Source organism: Nematolebias whitei, chromosome 14 (assembly GCF_014905685.2).
Source record: "Nematolebias whitei isolate Nwh7 chromosome 14, NemWhi1, whole genome shotgun sequence".
In the NCBI taxonomy this organism is placed as follows: Eukaryota; Metazoa; Chordata; class Actinopteri; order Cyprinodontiformes; family Rivulidae; genus Nematolebias; species Nematolebias whitei.
In genome coordinates, this window is record NC_056511.1 from 7,052,138 (window position 1) to 7,073,138 (window position 21,001).

The 21,001-nt window shown below is 38.4% G+C and overlaps 1 protein-coding gene across 1 annotated transcript in view; it reads right to left on the bottom strand.

Moving 5' to 3' along the window:
• Positions 1-17,692, bottom strand: part of capn5b (calpain 5b) — a 46,138-nt gene extending 28,446 nt beyond the window's left edge. Inside the window, exons 1-2 of the mRNA XM_037687254.1 lie at positions 17,537-17,692; positions 5,872-6,045 (exon numbers count right to left, since the gene is read on the bottom strand). Coding sequence (XP_037543182.1) covers positions 5,872-6,036 — 165 coding nt within the window. The 5' untranslated portion in view covers positions 6,037-6,045; positions 17,537-17,692. The remainder of the gene's footprint in view (positions 1-5,871; positions 6,046-17,536) is intronic.
• Positions 17,693-21,001: the final 3,309 nt, after the last annotated feature.

Here is a 21,001-nt window from a genome sequence, read left to right on the forward strand (position 1 = left end):
AATAATAATAATAATAATAATAATAATAATAATAATAATAATAATAAATAATGAATTTAATTTGTAATGCACTTTTCATTAACAAAAATCTTAAAGTGCTACAAAGTGCAACTAAAATCAGTGATAAAATCAACTAAAATCAATGATAAAAATCAACTAAAATCAGTGATAAAATCAACTAAAATCAGTGGTAAAATCAACTAAAATCAATGATAAAAATCAACTAAAATCAATGATAAAAATCAACTAAAATCAGTGATAAAAAATCAACTAAAATCAATGATAAAAATCAACTAAAATCAGTGATAAAATCAACTAAAATCAATGATAAAAATCAACTAAAATCAGTGATACAATCAACTAAAAATCAGTGATAAAAGCAACTAAAATCAATGATAAAATCAACTAAAACAAGGGATAAAATCAACTAAAATCAGTGATAAAATCAACTAAAATCAGTGATAAAATCAACTAAAATCAATGATAAAAACTAAAATCAGTGATAAGAATCAACTAAAATCAGTGATAAAAATCAACTAAAATCAATGATAAAATCAACTAAAATCAGTGATAAAATCAACTAAAATCAGTGATAAACTAAAATCAGTGATAAAATCAACTAAAATCAGTGATAAAATCAAACAAAATCAGTGATAAAATCAACTTAATTCAATGATAAAATTACACAAAATCGGTGATAAAATCAACTAAAATCAGTGATAAAATCAACTAAAATCAGTGATAAAAAACTAAAATCAATGATAAAATCAACTAAAATCAATGATAAAACCAGTGATAAAATCATGTTGAGGCAGAATAGGCTTGCTTAAAAAGAAATGTCTTCAAGCCTTTTTTAAAGTCAATCAATGATTGTGGAGCTCTCAGATATTCAGGGAGGGAGGTCCAGAGGCGGGGGGGCAGCCACACAGAATGCCCGATCTCCCATGGTCCTTAATTACCCAAGTTAGCAGCAGCAATAAGATTTAACATTTGCGTGAGGACGGGGCAACACGTTGGCACAGTTGGTAGAGCTGCTACCTCTCAGCGAGAAGGTTGCTGGTTCAAACCCCAGCCCCGGACTTTTCTAGGTGGAGTTTGCATGTTCTCTCTGTGCATACGTGGGTTTTCTCTGGGTTCTACGATTTCCTCCCACGGACCAAAAACATGCATGTTAGGCTGATTGGTAACTCTAATTTGTCTCTAGGTGTGAGAGAGAGTGAATGGTTGTCTTATTTGTCTCCATGTGTCCCAGAGATGGACTGGAGACCTGTCCAGGGTGTCCCCCACCTCTCACACAGTGACTGCTGGATATGGGCACCAGTGACCCCCGTGACCCAAAAAGGAAGAAGCAGGATAATGGATGGATGGATGAGAACATTGCATACATTATTCAACTCCATGTGTGGACCAAAGTAATGGATTTCCAACCACGGCAACTGTAACACCCACAAGTTGTATCAGGACCAAACAGGTTAATCACCAAATAAATCAGTAATTAATCTTTTTGTTTGTTATTCTCTAAATTAAATATAACTTAATAAATGTTGATTGGAAGGTACAGTCAACAGCTCAGTGTTTCCCCTACCATTATACAAGCGGGGTGCCCCACCCCGTCAACAGAACTGACACCCCCCGGCACTGACATAACGCTAAGCTAGCAGCATGCAATACAGGCACTCTAGTTAAAAAGCTAAAGGCAGCGCTCACGTTGCCTGTTCTCTCACATGGAAACACCCACCCCCACCCCCACCCCCACCCAAAGTGTCTGTACAAACAGCGCACAGCTCAAACGTGTCGCACTAAGCTAGCGGCGCGCAATACAGGCGCTCTAGCTAAAAAGCTAAAGGTGCCTCTTCTCTCATGCTGAATGCCCCCCACACCTGCCCTCGCTCAAAAACTGTTGGTACAAGCTGCGCTCAGACATGTACCCCCCTAACAAAAATCATGGATGAGATGAGCACCCCGCCATGGCAAGTGAACTAGGGGAAACACTGCAGCTTATAAAAGAAAACCCAAAAATAAACCATTTGAAATTGTCCTCTTCAGGGTTTCTAACTTCCTGACACAAAAATGACGACACAAATCATGTCCTGGTGAAAGTGAAAGCACGCGCCTCCTGCTTGCGCGCTCTTCTTCCAGCTTTACATCTGCATGACTGGCATCGACACAGACCAAAACATGTAGTCTGTGTGACCCAGTTTCCATGGCAATGCAAGCTGGCTGTCACTGCAGCGGCACACAGGCAGAAGGAGGTTACACCATTCAGAACCACGGCCTGCTGGGTGAGGGGGACAACAGCGGCGAGGGACTGGGCTCAGTAAATCCTGAGGCCCTGCATGTCAAATCATCCGCAGCCCAAATACATCATACATCACCGGCTCATACAAAAAGACTTCTACACAAGGAGAGGAGAAGAGTGCAGTGGAGCAGTCACTGATTACTGCTGATGTTAGTGTGGAACTATAAATGATTAGTCATACTGTAGGGTTATTAATCTCAAACTCTGCAGGCACCGATAGCAGACTCTTTATGATGCTTCTGAAAGGTACGAATACTTCAGAGTATTTACTTTAACAGAAAATCACCAACACTTCAACTATTGACTCAGGACGGACATTTGTTTAAACATGAAATAAAACTGTAGTCTGCAGACATGTCAAGATCAGACACGTCATTTACACACGAATAATTTAAGAATTTTACTGGGGTCTGTGAATCTTGTAGATTACGTGAAAATCACAACTAATTTTACATGTTTGAGTAGCAGCCATCATCTATAGTTTCAGACAGATTTAACACTTGTTGTTTATGATTAGACAAAGCGTCTTCTTCAACTCAAAGAATATTTCATTTCTTTCTGCTTCACTGCTTGCACAAATTAACACAACTGTAGCTTCAGCAAACAATAATTCTGCGTGTGAGATCAACCTGCTTCATAGATTAGTTTTTCTTAGTGCCGGGTTTTACAAACATCCATACAACTCAACAAAAGCTAAACAGATCTGATCACTTCAGAAAATTCATAAATTTTAAAAACTGCTTAGATAAGATGAAACTATTTAGTTACGTGTTTAAAGTAGAGTATACTTCCTGTGCACAATAATTTTTTCAGTAGAGAAGCCTACTAAACAGGCTTAGTAAACTAAGATGCTAAAGGAGAAGTGCAGTGAGCGTCACATGTAGGCCTGTCACGATAAATATTGCTGGGCGATTGTAAATGGTAAATGGACTGTACATATATAGCGCCTTTTTATCTTATTTCAAGATACGCAAAGTGCTTTACAACAATTTGTGCCTCATTTACCCATTCATACAGCACTCTACTAGATCTCTACAACGCTAATTTAACAAATCATTCTGAAGAGACTAGTCAGTGCTTTATCACATTCATACACCGATGGGACACACATCAGAGGCTATGAGGGGTTCAGCGTCTTGCCCAGGGACACTTCGACATGTGACTGCTGGTGGATTCGAACCACCAACTCTCGCATTGGAGGACGACTGCTCTAACCACTCAGCCACAGCCGCCCCATTATCTTAGAAATTATTGCGATAAATTATAATATTGTTTGAAATTTGACAATAATTAGTAATTATTGTCAAATTTAAGAAGAAATGTTGGTTAATTTGTTTTGCATGTAGTACCTTTTTTCAACTACCGGATGGCAGTATAAAACAGTTTGAACTGAAGGATGGATAGTGAGGGAGCGAGCAGCGTGTTTCTTTAAGAAAAATGGGAGGGAGGCCCCTTAACGTGATATAGGCTGTCTCTCCTTCCTGTTTTTCGTCTCAAAATGGCGGACGACTGGTGTGGTTTGAGCTCTTTAGCATAGCATTTTTCACACAAAGCTTTTAATAAAAAAAAAAATCAGTAAACAAGTTCTCAGCTTTTTTTGCAGAGAAAAACAACTTTTTACATGAAGTTGGGTTGGGTTCATGGATTTTAACCGTGAATTTTGGGGCTTCGACAAGCTGGAGGTTTTCCCCCCCCCGAGGTCGGCCTGTTAGCTTAGCTCATAGCTTAGATTCCCAGCTTAGCTGCTTTTAACGATCCAAAAATGCGATTTTGGATGGTTAAAATGGATTTTAAAGAGAAAGGGAGGAGTCAGTGAAGTGCACCAGAATTGAGCCTTTTGTCATCCAGTGTCTTCAGTAGAAAGAGAGACATGAAGAAAAGATAAAGCCGATAAATGAAAATGAGGTTGATAATTTTCATTTATCATGCGATTAATTGATTTATTGTTTATCTCGACAGGCCTAGTCACATGTTGGTATAATCGGCAACTTTGACATCAGAATTTACACGAGCCACAAGATTGTTCTGATCTTAAGTGTCCTCATTTAATCGGATAAAAAGTGCATATTGACCAGGTGATGTAGAACAATAGAACAATGTAAATAATTTGTTTCTTAACAGTGGAGATGAAACTTTTACAATTGACAGGTCTTCACAAAAACTATCCATCAAACTGTTGACAAACCAACACTGGTGTTCAGGGTCATAAGAAAAAGACTGAATACATTTCTAGTCTGTAATAATAAAAAAAATCAGTAGAATGAATTAGGTTTGCTCTTTAGACTGACAAAGCCAAAGCAGAGATGTTTGGTTATAAATCTGTGTCATGTTTGGAGAAAACCAAACAGCATATCAACACAAGCACCTCATAGCAACTGTCAAATGTTGGGGTGGGAAGGTGATGAATTGGGCTTGTCAACCATGAACTCCTGTGTACGTTAAAGGAATCTAGTGCTAAATGAAAATCTTTCCCAAACTGAGTTGTGCAACAGGATTATAATCCAACTACAAGAGAACGGTTGGGAAAAACGTCCAAGTGTTGCACTGACTGAATCAAAGTCCAGACCTTAGCCTGACTGAAACGTTGTGAAGGGAGTTAAAGAGTTGTGGTTTAATACACGCCAGCAAACCTCAAGGAACTGAAGCAACTTTGTAAAAATGGGTGGGGCAATATTCCTTGGTAACAATGCGAGAAACCAACGGATAATTGTAGCGATATTGCTGCTAAAAGTGCTTCTATCCACCAGCAGTCACATGTACAAGTGCCCCTGGGCAAGACACTGAACCCCTCATAGCCTCTGATGCGTGTTTCATCGGTGTGTGAATGTGATAAAGCTCTGATTAGTCTCTTTAGAATGATTTGTTCAATTAGCTTTGCAGAGATATAGTAGAGTGCTGTGTGAATGGGTAAATGAGGCACAGATTGTAGTGTAAAGCGCTTTGAATGTCTTGATCAGACAAATAGGTGCTACAGTATATAAGTTCAGTCTATTTACAATTTACCATTCTACAAGTTACTGAACCATGGTGGTGCTGATTTGTTCACTACTCCAGCAGTGATGATATTTATAATACACAGAACTGGTGGTTGTTCTCGTCATTTCTTTAGAATATAAAACAATGGAGCGTCTACTAAGCTTTTCACAATAAAACTATTTATGTACCAGTTCACAAACAGATTTATACAACTCTTCTTATTTTCTACATGCAGTGCTTTTAACTCATTTTGCACAGAGTTTCATATAAGAAATGTGAAATAAAGCATTTTAAAAGAACAAATTAACATGTTAAGGTGCTGACTTTTTGTTCAAAATGGGGTTTTGGGAATAACTTTTCTTTTAGTTAGCTAACCATCAATAAATTTAGTGTTTTATTTTTTGTTGTTTTTAATTCTTTACTGAATAAATTCCAATCGCTGTACTAAAAGTTTTATTAGTACTTCTACTTCAATGTTTCCAAAGTTTTTGTATTTGTTTGATATCTGGCAGTGTGGTAAATATTATAAACAGACAAATGTGCACTTGTTTCAGACGGTTTGATCTGGAACTCCTTAAACAAAGAAAGCAGCCTACCCGCGGTCTCTTCCAGACCACACGTCCGATCCTGTTGCCCTGGTAAAAGAGCGAGTCGTCAATGGCAGGGAAGCGGGGGTCCTCAAAGAGGAGGCCACTCTGCAGACACTGCCTCTTCAGGGTGGAGTACTGCTGCCCCTCAAAGGCCTTCACCGACGTGAACATCCTGCAGCCCTGAAGAAAATCCAGGTGAGAAGAAAAAAAACACTGGTCAGATCATGGTTCGTCCTCCACACTCGTAGATTTTGCTTAAAATTAACCAAGAAATGATCAAGAACATTTGCTCACATATTTTAGAACCACTCAAGCAGTATATGATCACATCTCCTCACCCTTCAGACTGACAGCAGAAGCCAGACAACTAAAATACCTGAACAACTCTGCGTGGAAACAGAAAGTCGATGTGCACTGCTGCCCCTGAGCACAGCCTGGATCTAGTGGGTTAAAATGATTAATCTGCCAGTTCGCTGATATCCTCCAGGGCCTCATTATCGCTGCTATGCATAGAAGACGCTCCGTACACATTGATCAGCTCAGGGCATGCAGAAGGACTGGTGAGGCAGGATGGAGCTATGGAGGGGATAATCAATACTGAGGCGTTGGATAAATGACAAATCTTTCTGACCACAGAGTGCTTCCAGCGGACCAGCAGAGATAATAATCTCACATGTCAATAAAGTTCAAAGTTCTTTTCCCGTCTGTTGAACTAAAACCAAAAAAATAACAGTTTTATTATTTTTCTCAAACATAACATTGACTTGACTGAGTTTGATCCACACAATGACAGCGTTCTTATTTCTGAATTTAAGGTTTAGTGCAGGGATTCAGGGATGCACGATATTGGATTTTTGGCCGATATCCGATATGCCAATATGTTAAAACTTATTTGGCCGATAACCGATACCAGTACTGATGATTTTTCCGTAGACCTACTTACAGAGACTACCGTACTTTTCGGACTATAAGGCACACCAGATTGTAAGGCGATTTAAGTTCAACAAAACAGTCAAGAGATGTCAAACCTTATTCAACTCATTAATAACCTCATAAAATCAGTTAGAGGTCAGTAAGCACAACCAGAGTTAATACATAAGGAACACCTGATTATAAGACTCGCTGTTGATTTTTAAGAAAAATTAAAGGATTTGAAATGCACCTTATAGTCTGAAAAATACGGTACATAGCTTTCTCTGCTGTGGAATCAAAATATTACATTATTCTGCAGGGTCTTTGTCAATTTGGCCTGTTATCAAATGCCAAAAAAGGGGCTGACAATGATGCAACACTTCAACTTGGAGTATGTATATTTGGATATACTTGGATATTATATATCGGTGAGTTATTTTGATGGAATGGCTGATGTCCAATATTTAATTTTAACGCTAATATCGGTCGATACCAATACCTTGCCGATAATATTGTGCATCCCTACAGGGATTTGTAACTTTTACAATTAAGAGTCAAGTCTGCCTCTTAACTCATTGAATACAAACTGTCCACAGCTGCAAAATGTGCTCAAAATAACAATAACACCACTCATTAGGTGTTTCAATAAAACACTACATCTGAAAACTATTATTTGTTGTTTTGTTAAATTAAAGCCTGCAATAAACTGTTGACACTTACTGATTTTATCTCCATGTTAGGACAAAGTAAAAGATCAAAATCTTATGAAGATGTGAACAACAACATAGTTTTAAGTTTATAATCTCTTAATAACATTTAAATAATTATAAAAGGCCTATAATAACAACAACAACAACAACAACAACAACAACAACAACAACAACAACAACAACAACAAGTGCTATGTGTTGTCATCATTGTATGTTCCCTTACAAGGTGTGAGTCCTTTCTGAGTTTGTAGAAAAACAACTGGTGTCCAACTTTAGGATAATAATTCACTTACTGGGATCCTAATAATAATCTTGTTAGAGTTAATAAAAATTTTAAAAAGTTAACAAAACAACTGGACTTCAATTTGGACGCTGAAGATGTTTCGTTTCCCATCTGCGAGGCTTTATCAATTCAGAAATGTCTGGAGTGTGTCGAGTTTTTAGAAGCACATACGCAGTATGCCATCACGTCTCTTCAGCTCACACACACCAAAAATGTCTGGAGTGTTTGGAGTTCCACACACTCCAGACATTTGTGAATTAATAAAGCCTCCTGGAAGGAAAGCAAAATGCCTTCAGATTCAGAATAGAAGTCCAGTTTTTATTATTTTACTGTTTTTTGGATTGACCATGACCTGGATGACTGAGAACCGTCACCAGCTTTGTTTGTTGCATATTTAGTTGTGAATCGTTGAATTTATTTTACAGGAACAACACAGACTTTCATTTACACCTGCCTTCACTATTAAATGTTATCAAAATGACTTGCCATACTTCTATAGAACATCTGTTGAATATTCTGAACATGGTGCTTTGTGTTCGGTTTACTCCTTAAATCTGTTTCAGTTAACTTTTCTAGTTGATTTCAGAGAAAGATTATACTATCACAGGACGTTAAATTAATGAAGTGGCTAACAGGCAAAAAAACAACTACTAGTACAACCCAAGTACAGTGTTTACCTGTCTGCAATATTGGTACCATTCTGTCATGCACATTTAATTTACATATTACAGATGAGAGATCTGCAATGAAGTTAAATTCAAAGCACTCTGCTCCTCAGATAAATAAAGTTAACATGATTATTTAAGTTTCTGTTCAGTGCCCTGAGATGACTTCTCTTGTGACTTGGCGCTATATAAATAAACTGAATTGAATATGACATAAAACTGGACAAAAAAAACAAACAATTAAAAGTAGCCATGAATTAAAAATATATATCATCAGTGTTATATACATTTCCAGGGAATCCATGGAATAGAACATTGACCAGGTATTAGCTCTGAATGATCCTAAACCAGCTTTCTTTGCTTCTGTCCTGATGCATACTCAATAATCCAGGTAGATAAATCTACTGCTGAAGAAGTCATCTGGATAAAAGATGAAACGCTTCAACAAAGAAGAATCCGTACAGAGGACCTGACTCTACTCTTCTTTGAACACAACTTGATTACCACTGGTGAACTACTGGTGAACTCTGATTGTGATGGTGATGAATGACGGTGAATTCATATTCTGTTGGTCAATACAAGCCTGCAGCATTCAAGGTTAATGTGACAGCTCATTTTATTTTGACTGATTTGCCAAGAGAAACAAAATGTAACAGACAGTTTGTAATGTATCAGTGTCCATTACCTGAAATAATTTTTAACTTCACTGGACAACTGTTGGTATGAAGTAAATGATGACATCAGCAAACCACCAGGCTCAAAAGCTTTCAAAAATTAAAAGCTGTTGTGGTTGTAATGAGGATTGTTGTTTTCTAACAGCAAAGCCACAACTAATATACTGTTTTAGTATTAGTAAAATTCTACAGGAGGGAGCACAGGCATCCTAAGTATCTGACTTTATAACCAGAGGCTACATTTCATATCTCGTATGACATCAAACATCAATGCACGTATCTATTATGCATGAACACAATCTTGGTGTTTGACTCGGTGTTAAATGAGAGCCGTGCTCCTGCTGCGAGGCAGCAGAGACCTGCTCAGATCATGAGAGAAGACCTGCTCCTTCACAGCGTTTCAAGCTCCTTTCAGACCTCAGATAAATGCTCTGTGATGCTGTTTGTGTCAGTCATGATGAGAACAGATGAGAGCACAGAGATGGACCAATGCAGATGGAGTTTAATTACAGCTGGCAGCTACATGCATCTAAATATCTTTACTGGTTAAAAGGAAAACCATGAAAGCCCAGCAATCCTATTCACCCAGCCAGACAGCATGGCTTGATTCGTGGCCATTGCTGCTTATGGACTTATTTATAATTTTATCATATGGTCCAGTACATTCAAAATTATTTATGGCATTCAATGTTGACATTCAACGCTAATTTTTTGGTCCTTTACACCCATTTATTTATTGAATTTTACATACAATCCTATTTATAAATAACTTGTATTGGTATTTTACATTGTGATAGTGAAATATCCTCTACCTGCAATGCTGCCAGATGTTGGAATGACTGCAGAGCACACATAAGTAGATACGAACACTGTTTACACCAAGTGTGGATCAACGCTTTGCCTTTGCTTAGGCCAAGTACCCAATAGTTTAATATTAATCATAATTCTTGGGTCCCTCAACACCCATGACCTTCATGGTACCAACGACAATACTGAAAACAAATTACGAGTACAAAACAGTAAAATATAAAATGACAAAAGTCAATTTAATGTAAATAAAAAAACCTGGAAGTAGGTATGAATATATCTAGACCGCAGTGCATTGCAAAAAACTGACTTTGAGCATGTGCATTAGTTTCTATAAAAGGGTCAGTTTTAGCAAAGTATTCTCATAACAGAATATAAGAATTTTGATGATTAAATATTTTAAACAATCTTAAAAACTAATGAAATATAATATCTATATCTCTATACTGTATATATACATCTATATCTCTCTATATATACACATCTCTATCTCTCTCTCTCTCTCTATATATATATATATACACACATCTCTATCTCTCTCTCTCTCTTTTATATATATATATATATATATATATATATATATATAAAAGAGGGAGAGAGAGAGAGAGAGAGAGAGAGCGAGAGAGAGAGAGAGAGAGAGAGATATATATACAGATATTTTACAGGAGCTTTTATGTAAATGTGTGCAAAACAACAAAAAAGGATGTCACTCACCGTTAGAATAAAAGACTACTTTTATGGATTGTAGGAATTGCTTAACCAACACTATTAGCTTTAGTTCAGTCATTAAAAAAACAAGTTTAAGTGATCTTACAACAAAATGCATTTTAATAGCAATTAGTTCAAGTATTATGACATAAAACATCAATACTTCAATATGCAAATTGATCAACAACTTGTTTTTGTAATGCCACGTCCATACCAAACAAACTTTGAAGGAAATGAATCTTTAATTTGTCAGAGCTGACCCAGTCACCTTCCTGTGGAGCACCAGAATATTCAATATTTGTGGGAAAATAAGGAGAGGGGAAATTGGCGAGACACCACATCAAAAAGACATCAGGAATAGCCTGAAATCTGACTACAGTACTTTTCAAAAATCATTAGCCTAAAGGCTACAAGAAAGTAAAAATCCAAGCATTTCAGCAGAGCTGTGATTTAAAGAATCCTAACAAGGAAAGAAACTCGATATATTCAATGTTTAAACATGTGTCCCTAAACTAAAAGTCAACCAAACAACTTCAGCCATCACTCACACAAAGCTCCATTAATATGCTGCACAAAGTTCCCAACTAAAAAACAAAGCTCTTTGGAATAAAGCTCTACAGGAGTCTTTAGTTGAAGCATCCTTCAGAAATGGTCTACATGGGGTGATCTCAAAAAACACCCAGTCTATGTTGTTGTTAGAATTAACTTTGCTTTTACGCAGCTCAATATTTGACCTTAATCAACAAAAAACAAGTCCAGTTCAGGGGAATAATAAGCTAGCTGACTCTTGAGCCAGCGATAAAAGTTTATTCCTGGGGGAATGAGAGGTTGCAGTTGGAAGCTACATCTGACAGATGGCTGCGATGGAGGAAACCATGCTGTCATCTGGCCTCAGTGGAGAGCCAACAGCATCACCTGCAGAGAAGGAGATCTGACTGGCCTTCAAGTCTTTAACAGAACAACAAACTATGCTATGAAATTTAATTAGCTTCCCTCCAAAGAATGCATATCACCCACAGGCTTGCATGTCAAAGTTTTAATCAAAGATCTTGTGTGAACTGTAGGCGTTGTAAAGTGTGTTGAGAATCTCTCTTAGCTGTTAACACACCAGAGATTCCCTCAATATCTGTAAAAAATGACAGTTCTAACCAAAACGTTTGGCCATGACTGCAGAAATCCAGCCAACGTGAAACAGCACCAGGAAAGAAAAGGTCCAGTTTTGATTGTTTTTAGCTCCTTTTGACACTACACTAAAAGAACTATGCTGAGGATAATGAAAATAAAGTTTATATGATGAAGGAATGAGATTTTTATATTTCTTGTATCTGGTACTTTTTGTTAATTCAACATTAACTTGTCTGATAATTGTTTATATTGATTTATGACTGACAACAAAAAAATATGAGCAAATCCTTTAAATTGTCCAGCATCTTGAGACATTACATTCTTACTGCATACAAAAGTAAAATGTATATATTTATTTTAAAACAGATTATGACTGAACTATCTAAAATAAATGAACCCTCTGTATTGACAAATTTATCATTTTTGGTAACCATTAGCATTTTAAGAACACGAGTAATACGGCTAACAGCAAACTGTTGTAAGCTGCATGACAAGCGTTTATTTAAAATGCAAACACACAGCAACAAAGGTAGATGCAGAACTTATCAGCCAAACAGACAGACAGTTAATATGTTTTTTCTTTATGTGGTTATTTAATATTCAATCAGCAAGCTTCATGAGAAGAAACCAAATTTCCTGTTTGGCTCTTTGAACAATGCTAATACTGCAGAAGATTGCCAAGAGTCCTCAGAAAGAGGACCAATTTGGTACCAGATGTTTTAATGAAAGCTGCAGAACCTCTCCCAGTGGAACGGGCACCGAAGCTTCACAGAGACAATATGAATCTTGGCTGCAGACAGCTGTTTAATGATCTACGATGATTTCTGACTTCAACATTTCCAGAAAATGAAAACAAAACAAAAAAAAACAAAAAAAAAAACAGAAGGGAGAATATTTCATGAAAATTCAATAAAACTTCTCAGCAGTACAGGGCAAACAGAACCGCAACTAATCAGTGATTACTGGGCAGGAATCCGTAACAACTTGGTTAAATGATGATTTCTCCACTTATGCTGGGGGGTGGGGAGCAATGCAGATATTGGCAATACATTAATAATGGGTAATGTTTAATCTGAATATAACTGGAAGAGCTGTGAAAGAAGAAAAAAGTTGCTGCTGAGGTGGAAGCGTTTAGGTAATGATTAAGTAAAAGTTTAGAAATTTATGTCTGAAAACTTCTGCAGTGAGGGAAATTTAAAAAATGGGGGGGGGGGGGGGTCAAATTTCCTAGAAGGAAGTAGAAGATTTAGTTTTTTTTTTTGTTTAATCTATTTAGTTAACTCATAAAACAGCACCTGATGGGAAGTTTTCAGAAGTTACTTCAACGCTGAGCCTTATTTTTTTTTTCACTAATAACTTCATCTCTGTCTTCTGGCTCAATTTGTTCTCGTTGCTTATCTACTGAAAAATATAAGATCATCATCATCTTGTGAGGTTAGACTGTTGTGAAGAGGCTGCAGTGCTGTTCATAAATCTGCTGCGCTCCCAGAAGAGTTCATGATACGTGCTGAAACTGAACCACACGTAAAGACATGGCTGAACATCAACACAAGCTGCAAACTGCTCTTGCTTCATTCTTCAAGGCCTGTCTGCTGGTCAGCAGACGTCAACGTCCATCTCATTTCACTGGTGTTAACTGGGACTGGCAGAAGTGTGACTTGGTGGTGATAATGGTGCAATGGTATAATTTTTGACACAATACAGCAACACCAGTGTGGTGCCAACACCGGCAGTGTGATTCCACTAATCTCTTTGAAAAAATGTACTTATTTTCTTAATTAATTACCTGATTGGTCTGGATTGAGAGAATGTCCACTAAAATACTTTTACATAAAAATTGTACATTAAAAAGTACTTTTATTTTATTTGAGAAGATTCTTTGATAATACATCATTTTATTTTGTTATTGTAACTCATAAAACAGTTTTTGCTTCTTAATTACTTACGTCTTAATGAAAACTTTTTACTAATAAATCATTTAGGAAGTTTTTTTACGTATATAACTTGAATTAGCTTATGTTCTCTGCTGAATCACGAGTCAACGATTAAAGTTTTGTGAGCAGTGCAACAACTAAATATCACCGAGGTAATCAATTACGAGTTTTCAGATCAGTAATCCTTTAAAGAGGCTCACTGCCTTTGATTCCTTTGATTTTATCCTCAAATGGTGTCCCTATTGGGTTTGTCGATTCCTACAAATAGAAGGGTATCTTGGTCGATTCGTATCTCTCTTTTAAGCTCCACATGGAAAACCTAGGAAGGAAACTGAAAGTTAAACTGGGTTTCTTTTTAAGAAATAGATCCCGTCTCCTACATGTCACAGTGCGAGTGCAGCTACAGCGTGCACTCTCAGGACATTATTACCTGCAGTGTTCCCTCAATGAGGACTGAACTTGGCAAAAGGGCCTTCTCCTACTCCACTCCTGTTTCCTGGAATATCTTGCAAAAAGATCTGTAGCTCTCTGCCTTGACCTCTCTAAGTGGCTTCAAACATCTGCTAAGTTTCTGTTCCAGTTTTTAGTTTTCTATACCGCTTTACAATCTATCTATCTCTTTGTTACATTTGCTTTTAAATACCATTTTATTTTCACTTGTTAAAAAAAAATCTCAATTTGTATGCATCCTTTGATTGTCTTTTACTGTCTTTGTTGTCCACTGTTGTCATCACTCTGTTAAAATCAGGTCTCTCTTGTAAATGAGTCCCCGAGGCTCAATGGGATTAACCTGTCTAAATAAAGGTTAAATGAACTGTGGTGTTGCTCACATCACACTATTCTGCCAAACCTCATATTAAAGCTTACGGTTTTGCTCGTTTGGTACCACAGGTCAACAAGTGTCACTGTTACCAGGAAAACATAATTTTAGCCAAACTACACTCTGCTGATCTTAATTATCGAGGTTCCTAAAAACAGACTAAACAACACAACCTTTGCCAGTGAAGGGCTCAAAGTACCTGATGCAGCCATCAGGTTTGCCCAGAGCAGGTAGCCATAAGAAAGAAGTGCAGGGGATTCCTGAACCACGAGCTGGCACCACTGAGACATGTGAACCGGTCTGCAGCTGAAAGGAGCCTGAACAGCACCATGGAGAGCTCCTGCAAAGCTAGTCAAGATTTGTGGGCCCAGCAACATCAGATGCACATTTCCAAACGAGATGAAGGCAAAACACAGAACTTTGAGTTCATACCGTCAGCCCCCAAAAAAAGTAATTGACAGATTTTTTTTAATTATTATTTTAACTACTGCCTCAATTACTTTAATAACTGAATAATTATAGAATTGCGCTGCTCAGGGTGGATGCATGTTGGAGTAGCTCTGTTACTTTCATTCTGTTACTGCTTTTGAAAACTTTATTTCCTCTTTTTTCTGGATGTAAATCACTTTTTTCAGATGAATATTTACTCTAGTATCAGATGCTGAACATCTGGAAGGATTTTAACTGAAACTTTTTTAAACTTGGGCATTTGATATGATGCATAACCATAACAACAAGGTGTTTTTTAACAACCAGGAGCAGCCGATTAACATCTCAAGAGCTCTAATATCTCAACTACAACCCCAAATTCCAAATGAGTTGAAAAGGAGACGCCGTGGATGAAATCCTGTCAACCTGGTGGCGGTGCTCGAGTATCTGACCGCTGAGATCCTGGAGATGGTGAGAAACTCGGCACATGACAACGGGAATACCTGGATCATCCCCCAGCACCTTCAGCTGTCTGTTTGTGGTGACGAGGAGCTCAGCAGACTGCTGGGAGGAGTGACCATCGCTCAGGGAGGAATTCTGCCCAGCATTCGGGCAGTCCTGCTGCCCAGGAGGATCGAGAGGCCCGCCGGATCTGACAGCAAGTTGGATCTGGGTGGACGGATCGGTATCTGTGGCCAGATTCTTCAGATTCGCTGCAGGAAATCCTTCCTGCCCAAAGTTTTCAGCATCTAACAACTCTTGAATGAAACCAGGATGTTGAGCTACGACAACACTTAATTTCCCTTTGGGATTAATAAATTATTTTTGAATTGAATTATATTTTATCTATAAACTGGTAACAAAAGCATTCATTGCCACCTGTCAGGAGAGGTACTAACACTAGATAATGAAATAGATGGCGAGCGTATACATCTGTGGTTCTCTTAGCACGTTACAGCGAGAGCCTGTTGCTTTAAAGCTTTTATTTTGGGCACGTGTTGTTGCTAAAGACTTCGGGCTGCTTTCTGAAGTGGCAGCTTCTGCACTGATGTGCAAACGACCAAATCTGTCATCTTTATTAAACAACAATTAGTTGAGGAAAAACAAAGCAGAAATAAATATATGCAAGTAGTGCGATGATATGCATGCTAAGTTGCTGAACAGTGCAGGCACATGCACTGTTGCACAAATGCAGTGCATGCAAAACCAGAGACCACTACATGAATATTGTATGCTCTAAAATCAATGATAAAACAGAACAAAAGAAAATATGTCCTCCAAACTTTGTCATAGTGACTTGTCAAGAAAAGCATATTTTGCCCTGCAACAAATGATTATTAGTGTTCACACAAGTGATGCACGCAGCAGGAGGCAGCTGACTGTGGCAACACTGGTCAGAAATCAAAGACAAGTGTGTTCATGTGTTGGCAGTGGGGGAGTGACTGATTGAGTCTGCTGCTGCTGACAGACTGATTACACTCAGAAGTGAACAGGGAGCAGTAATGCACCAGTATACCACAGACAAAAGGGGAGGGAGGGGGTGCACCAAACCATCCCTCATCTAACCACCACTACCCCCTCTCTCCTGCATCGAGGAGAAGGGCTATCCCAGCCTCCCAGCATCGTGATCTCCACTCTGCAGTATCTCCTGATGTCAGCTGCGATGGGCTTGGCCCTGACAGACGACACTGGGGTCCACTCGGGCTGCTTCTTTAGACCCTGCCACGATGCTTTTCATATGCTTCAATGACAGCGCTACACCTAAATAATAATGCCTAACAAGCATATTTGAGTGAGTTAGATATTTGTTTTTTTATAAGTGGAAACAAAAACTGAATGTCTATGTTTTTTGTGTAATTTTTAAAAGTTATTATAAAGTTCCCTGAGACTCTGCACCATTACATGGAACAAAAAAATGGGGCTTAAAATGAGCATCACCTGCATTCATTTCTTTTTTGGTGCTATGCAGAACAATATACCGCTGATATTATTTATCCATAATACTGCATACAGAAGAATACAGACAACAAATTGGCACATGGAAATTCTCACTGATGCCAGCAAAAAGGCAAAACTTAAAAATCGTTTGTTACTTTACTACATGTGCTGTGAGATGCGGCTCTTACAAATCATTCTTGCAACTGTGGATTTGTTTATGCTGAAATTATGGAAACATCTGAAACATTCAAGGAGCTGCAGTGAAACCACCACATTGCCCAACGCCGATGGCACAGAACATAAACAGGCAAAGCATCACACAAATCCAAACAGAAAAGGAGGGCTAGCAGCTCTAATATCCAAGATGTACAATCCACGTCGCTGCTTTTGCGCAAACGTAGTGCACAGCCCCGTTCATACCGGTGCAATTCGGTGGTTTAATGGTTTCCCCCACAACCCTCATTCCCAGTAAGACTTAGCAACCATGTGCAAATTCCATATAATTCGCGACAACGGTAAATTGGTAACGGATCTGAGAGCCCTCCTGAGATTAACTGGCCGCTTCGCGCGGCTCTCTGACCGCCGCCTCTCCATCCTCAGCAGCCCCTAAAAATGCACCTGCCCGGCCGGGAAGAGCAGCATCATCCACGAGCGCTGAACGGTTACCTGAACCGAGGCCTCTCCCGTGGCAGCGTGGGTCTCTCTCGGGTCCTCCTCCGGGGGCGGGGGCAGGAGGGTCCAACCGGTCCGGCTCTCGCTCTCCGGGGGCTGCAGGGATTCCTCACCACGCTCTCCCTGGTCCGCTGACGGAGCTCCTCTCGCCTCCCCAGCATCAAGTCGCCGCGCTACAACCGGAAGTCGATCTGTTCCGATTTCAAAATAAGTCACGTTTAACCTTAAGTCCTGCTTTACTGTTGGTAAGCAAGCACAGCATGAGACCTTAGGAAAAATAAATAATTCACAATAAACTGTTTATTCTGAATTATTTTTGTCTTTTAAATTAAGTTTCTGTTACAACACAATGAATGTAGGCTTTATATTTCTGACCAATTCTACAAAGTTCATGGACTTCCTATGAAATTTGGACAAAGGTTTTAATGTTAATGTTTTCCTTTAAAATGTAATAAAACTGCACTAACCACCTGCACAAATTTAAAAAAGGTACATAAAATTAGCATGTAGCTTAGCTTACCTGTTGCTAGCAGATTAGCTGCAGAAGTTAGCACAACCGCTATCCGTACAGTTTTCTTTAAAAGCAGAGGCCGCGCAGCTCAAAGTCAGTAAATGATAACTATCTTTTTCCAGGTACACAACTAAAAGTTTTCCTCACTGGATTTTGTAAATTAACGACCAAAAATACCATTAAAAAAAAAGAACTAATTGGTTTAAAGATGGCGTCCGTCCTCCAACATTTTTTCTTAGCTCGGCAGTTAAAAAAAAAAAAAAACTAACAAAAAAACATAAAATGGTGTGTTGCAAACCTAAAATCACAGTGAAACCAATAAAGAGTAATTTTGTATTCTTATGCTGTCTTATGAAAGTACATAAAGGAAATTTTACGTCCTTCCCCTGTGCTTGACTGCGCTTGTTGCCTCAACAGCAGAGGAGGAAGCGCGGGGAGGAGGGTGCTCACTGCGCATGCGCCGATCTTACAGGCCTGCTCCAAATCCCGTTCCACAAGAGGACAAACATGCTGTAATTAAGAAAGAATATCCGCCTATTAACGGCTTTATTTACCTGCTACACCCCATCTGTGTCATATCTGAGAGCATTCACCTGAAAATGAAGACCAAATCTCCCAATAAGTAAATGTAACTAATTTCCATCTTGAACATAAACATCAGATCCTGTTCACTGTTTCATTACAGTCAATATACAAAATATATATATTTAAAATATTTTTTCAATTCCAACATACTTAAATGAACACCTCACTCTGACATGTAGTAAATTATTAATCTATTAAAAGCAACTGAAATAGGAAAACGTGTTTTACAATCCTTTTGTTGTTTGTTTAAAAAGACACTCCTATAGCAAACACACAATTATTTTTACTATACCAGAGGTTGATACGCTAAATGTTTTTCTATACTATCAACACATTTGTTTAAAAATGATCAGCTATGAAAAGCTGGGGGTGGTGTAAGGGTTTCTCAAAAATAACATTAAATTTACAAACTAGTTTTTTTATTTTGGATCTTTATTTTAGGGGCTGAGATGAAATGTTTTATCTGAAAAGATATTTGGAAATAACGCAGTTATTTTATTAGTTATTACACTTAAGTTATTAAGCAACAGAAAAGTGAGCTGCAGAGGAGATAAAATGATGTGTACTGAAGAGATAAACAGTAGTGCAAGTTTAATGCAACGTTTTTATTTTCTCCTAACTTTAAGAAAGATCTGGCTCCATCTACAGTTCAACTGCATCACTGTGTAAATTATTTCTCCAACAAAAATCTAAATTTTCCTCTCCTGTGTCCTACTGTAAAAAAAATACATAAAAACTCTGTTGGGAGATTTAGTTTCTTCAGTGCTGTCTTCAGATAAAACATTAAAACAATTCCCATTTCAACATCTTTTAATATATCTCACAGTAAAACCACATATTATCAACACCGGCCACTGAAACTAATGAAACTTGCAGAAGTAATCACTGGAGGTACATTTAATACTCGTTAACTTTTGGAGTCAAGCCAATTCAAGATGGCTGCCTAGCTGCCAGCTTGTCAACACAATCCAACGTAAAAATGGCTAAAACACTGAGCTAAAATTTAACGTGATAGTAGCTGAAAGCCATTCCCAATTTCACATGAAATTGTGCTTATTGTTGTTTCAAACAGCTATAACTTTGCCGTAAACTCTGGCATGAAATGTTACACTCCTTCAAGAAACAGTCCCTTAACATCAAATGCTCATTAATCCAGGTAAAAAAAAAAAAAAAAATCCAACAATGTTCAGTCAGGTCATCTGGACGATTTTTTTTTTTTTTGAGACATTTCATCCTTCATCTAAAGGACTTCATCAGTCCGAGGAGCCACAGCAAACTTATTCCCACAAGCAGCACACTCACATAGAGGACCAACCAGTTTGCTGGTGATAAGATGGTTTTTGGAGCCCACCCTCTAAGTTTGTTGTGGCTCCTCGGACTGAGTAAGTCCCTTGGATGAAGGATAAAATGTCTCAACAAAAAATAATTAAAGAAACCGTCCAGATGACCTGACTGAACACTGTTGGATTTTTTACATGGATTTTTGAGCATGAACTTTGATGTTTTGAACCACTTTGGCTATGGCTGCCTCAGAGGAGTCGACGGGGAGAGGGCGGTCCCCAGAAACCAGCTCATCACCAGCAAACTGGTTGGTCCACTATGTGAGTGTGCTGCTTGTGGGACTCAGTTTGCTGTGGCTCCTCGGACTGATGGACTTTTGGATGAAGGACAAAACATCTCAACAAAAAAAAAAAAAAAGAAACCGTCCAGATGACCAGACTGAACATTGTTGGATTAGTCCTTTAACTTCATGACGCTGGATCCCAATGAAGTTGTATAAAACTAAAAACCTTAAAGTCGATAACTGCAAGCTGTTTAATCCTTGGAGGCAGAGTTTTCGATCGAGGTTTTCAAACTCTTGTTTAATTAACGCAGAAAAATAATAATGGGGAAAAAAATCCTTAAATAATAACTGTGCTGTAAGGAAAGACCAGCGCGTACGTAGTTTCATAATAAGGTGCTGTTTATTTATTCATTCCATTATTCACATCTCACATTACTCTCACAACCTTGTAGTATTGTGTAATACTGACCTCTGCCTCCTCTCACCGGAGACGAGAGGCCTGGTCCAAACACCAGCTGACCTCTCAGACTCCAGGTCCACCTCTGTCCCTGGGACTCTTCAGCTGGCCAGGTGGAGCGGGGGGGTTCTGATTACAGAATTGTGCTAAGTGACCCCACATCCTCACGTTTACCTGCGGACAGAAGCTCGATGGGATCAGAGCTGGACCCGTTTGGTTCAGTGTTCGTGGTTTGCGAAGTGTTTTTTTTTTAGACATCAATGTCCAGATTGAAGTGTTTGATCACTTTCACTGTGACAGCGGAGTCCCAGCTGCGTCAGGACCCCCATGATAACTCCAAGC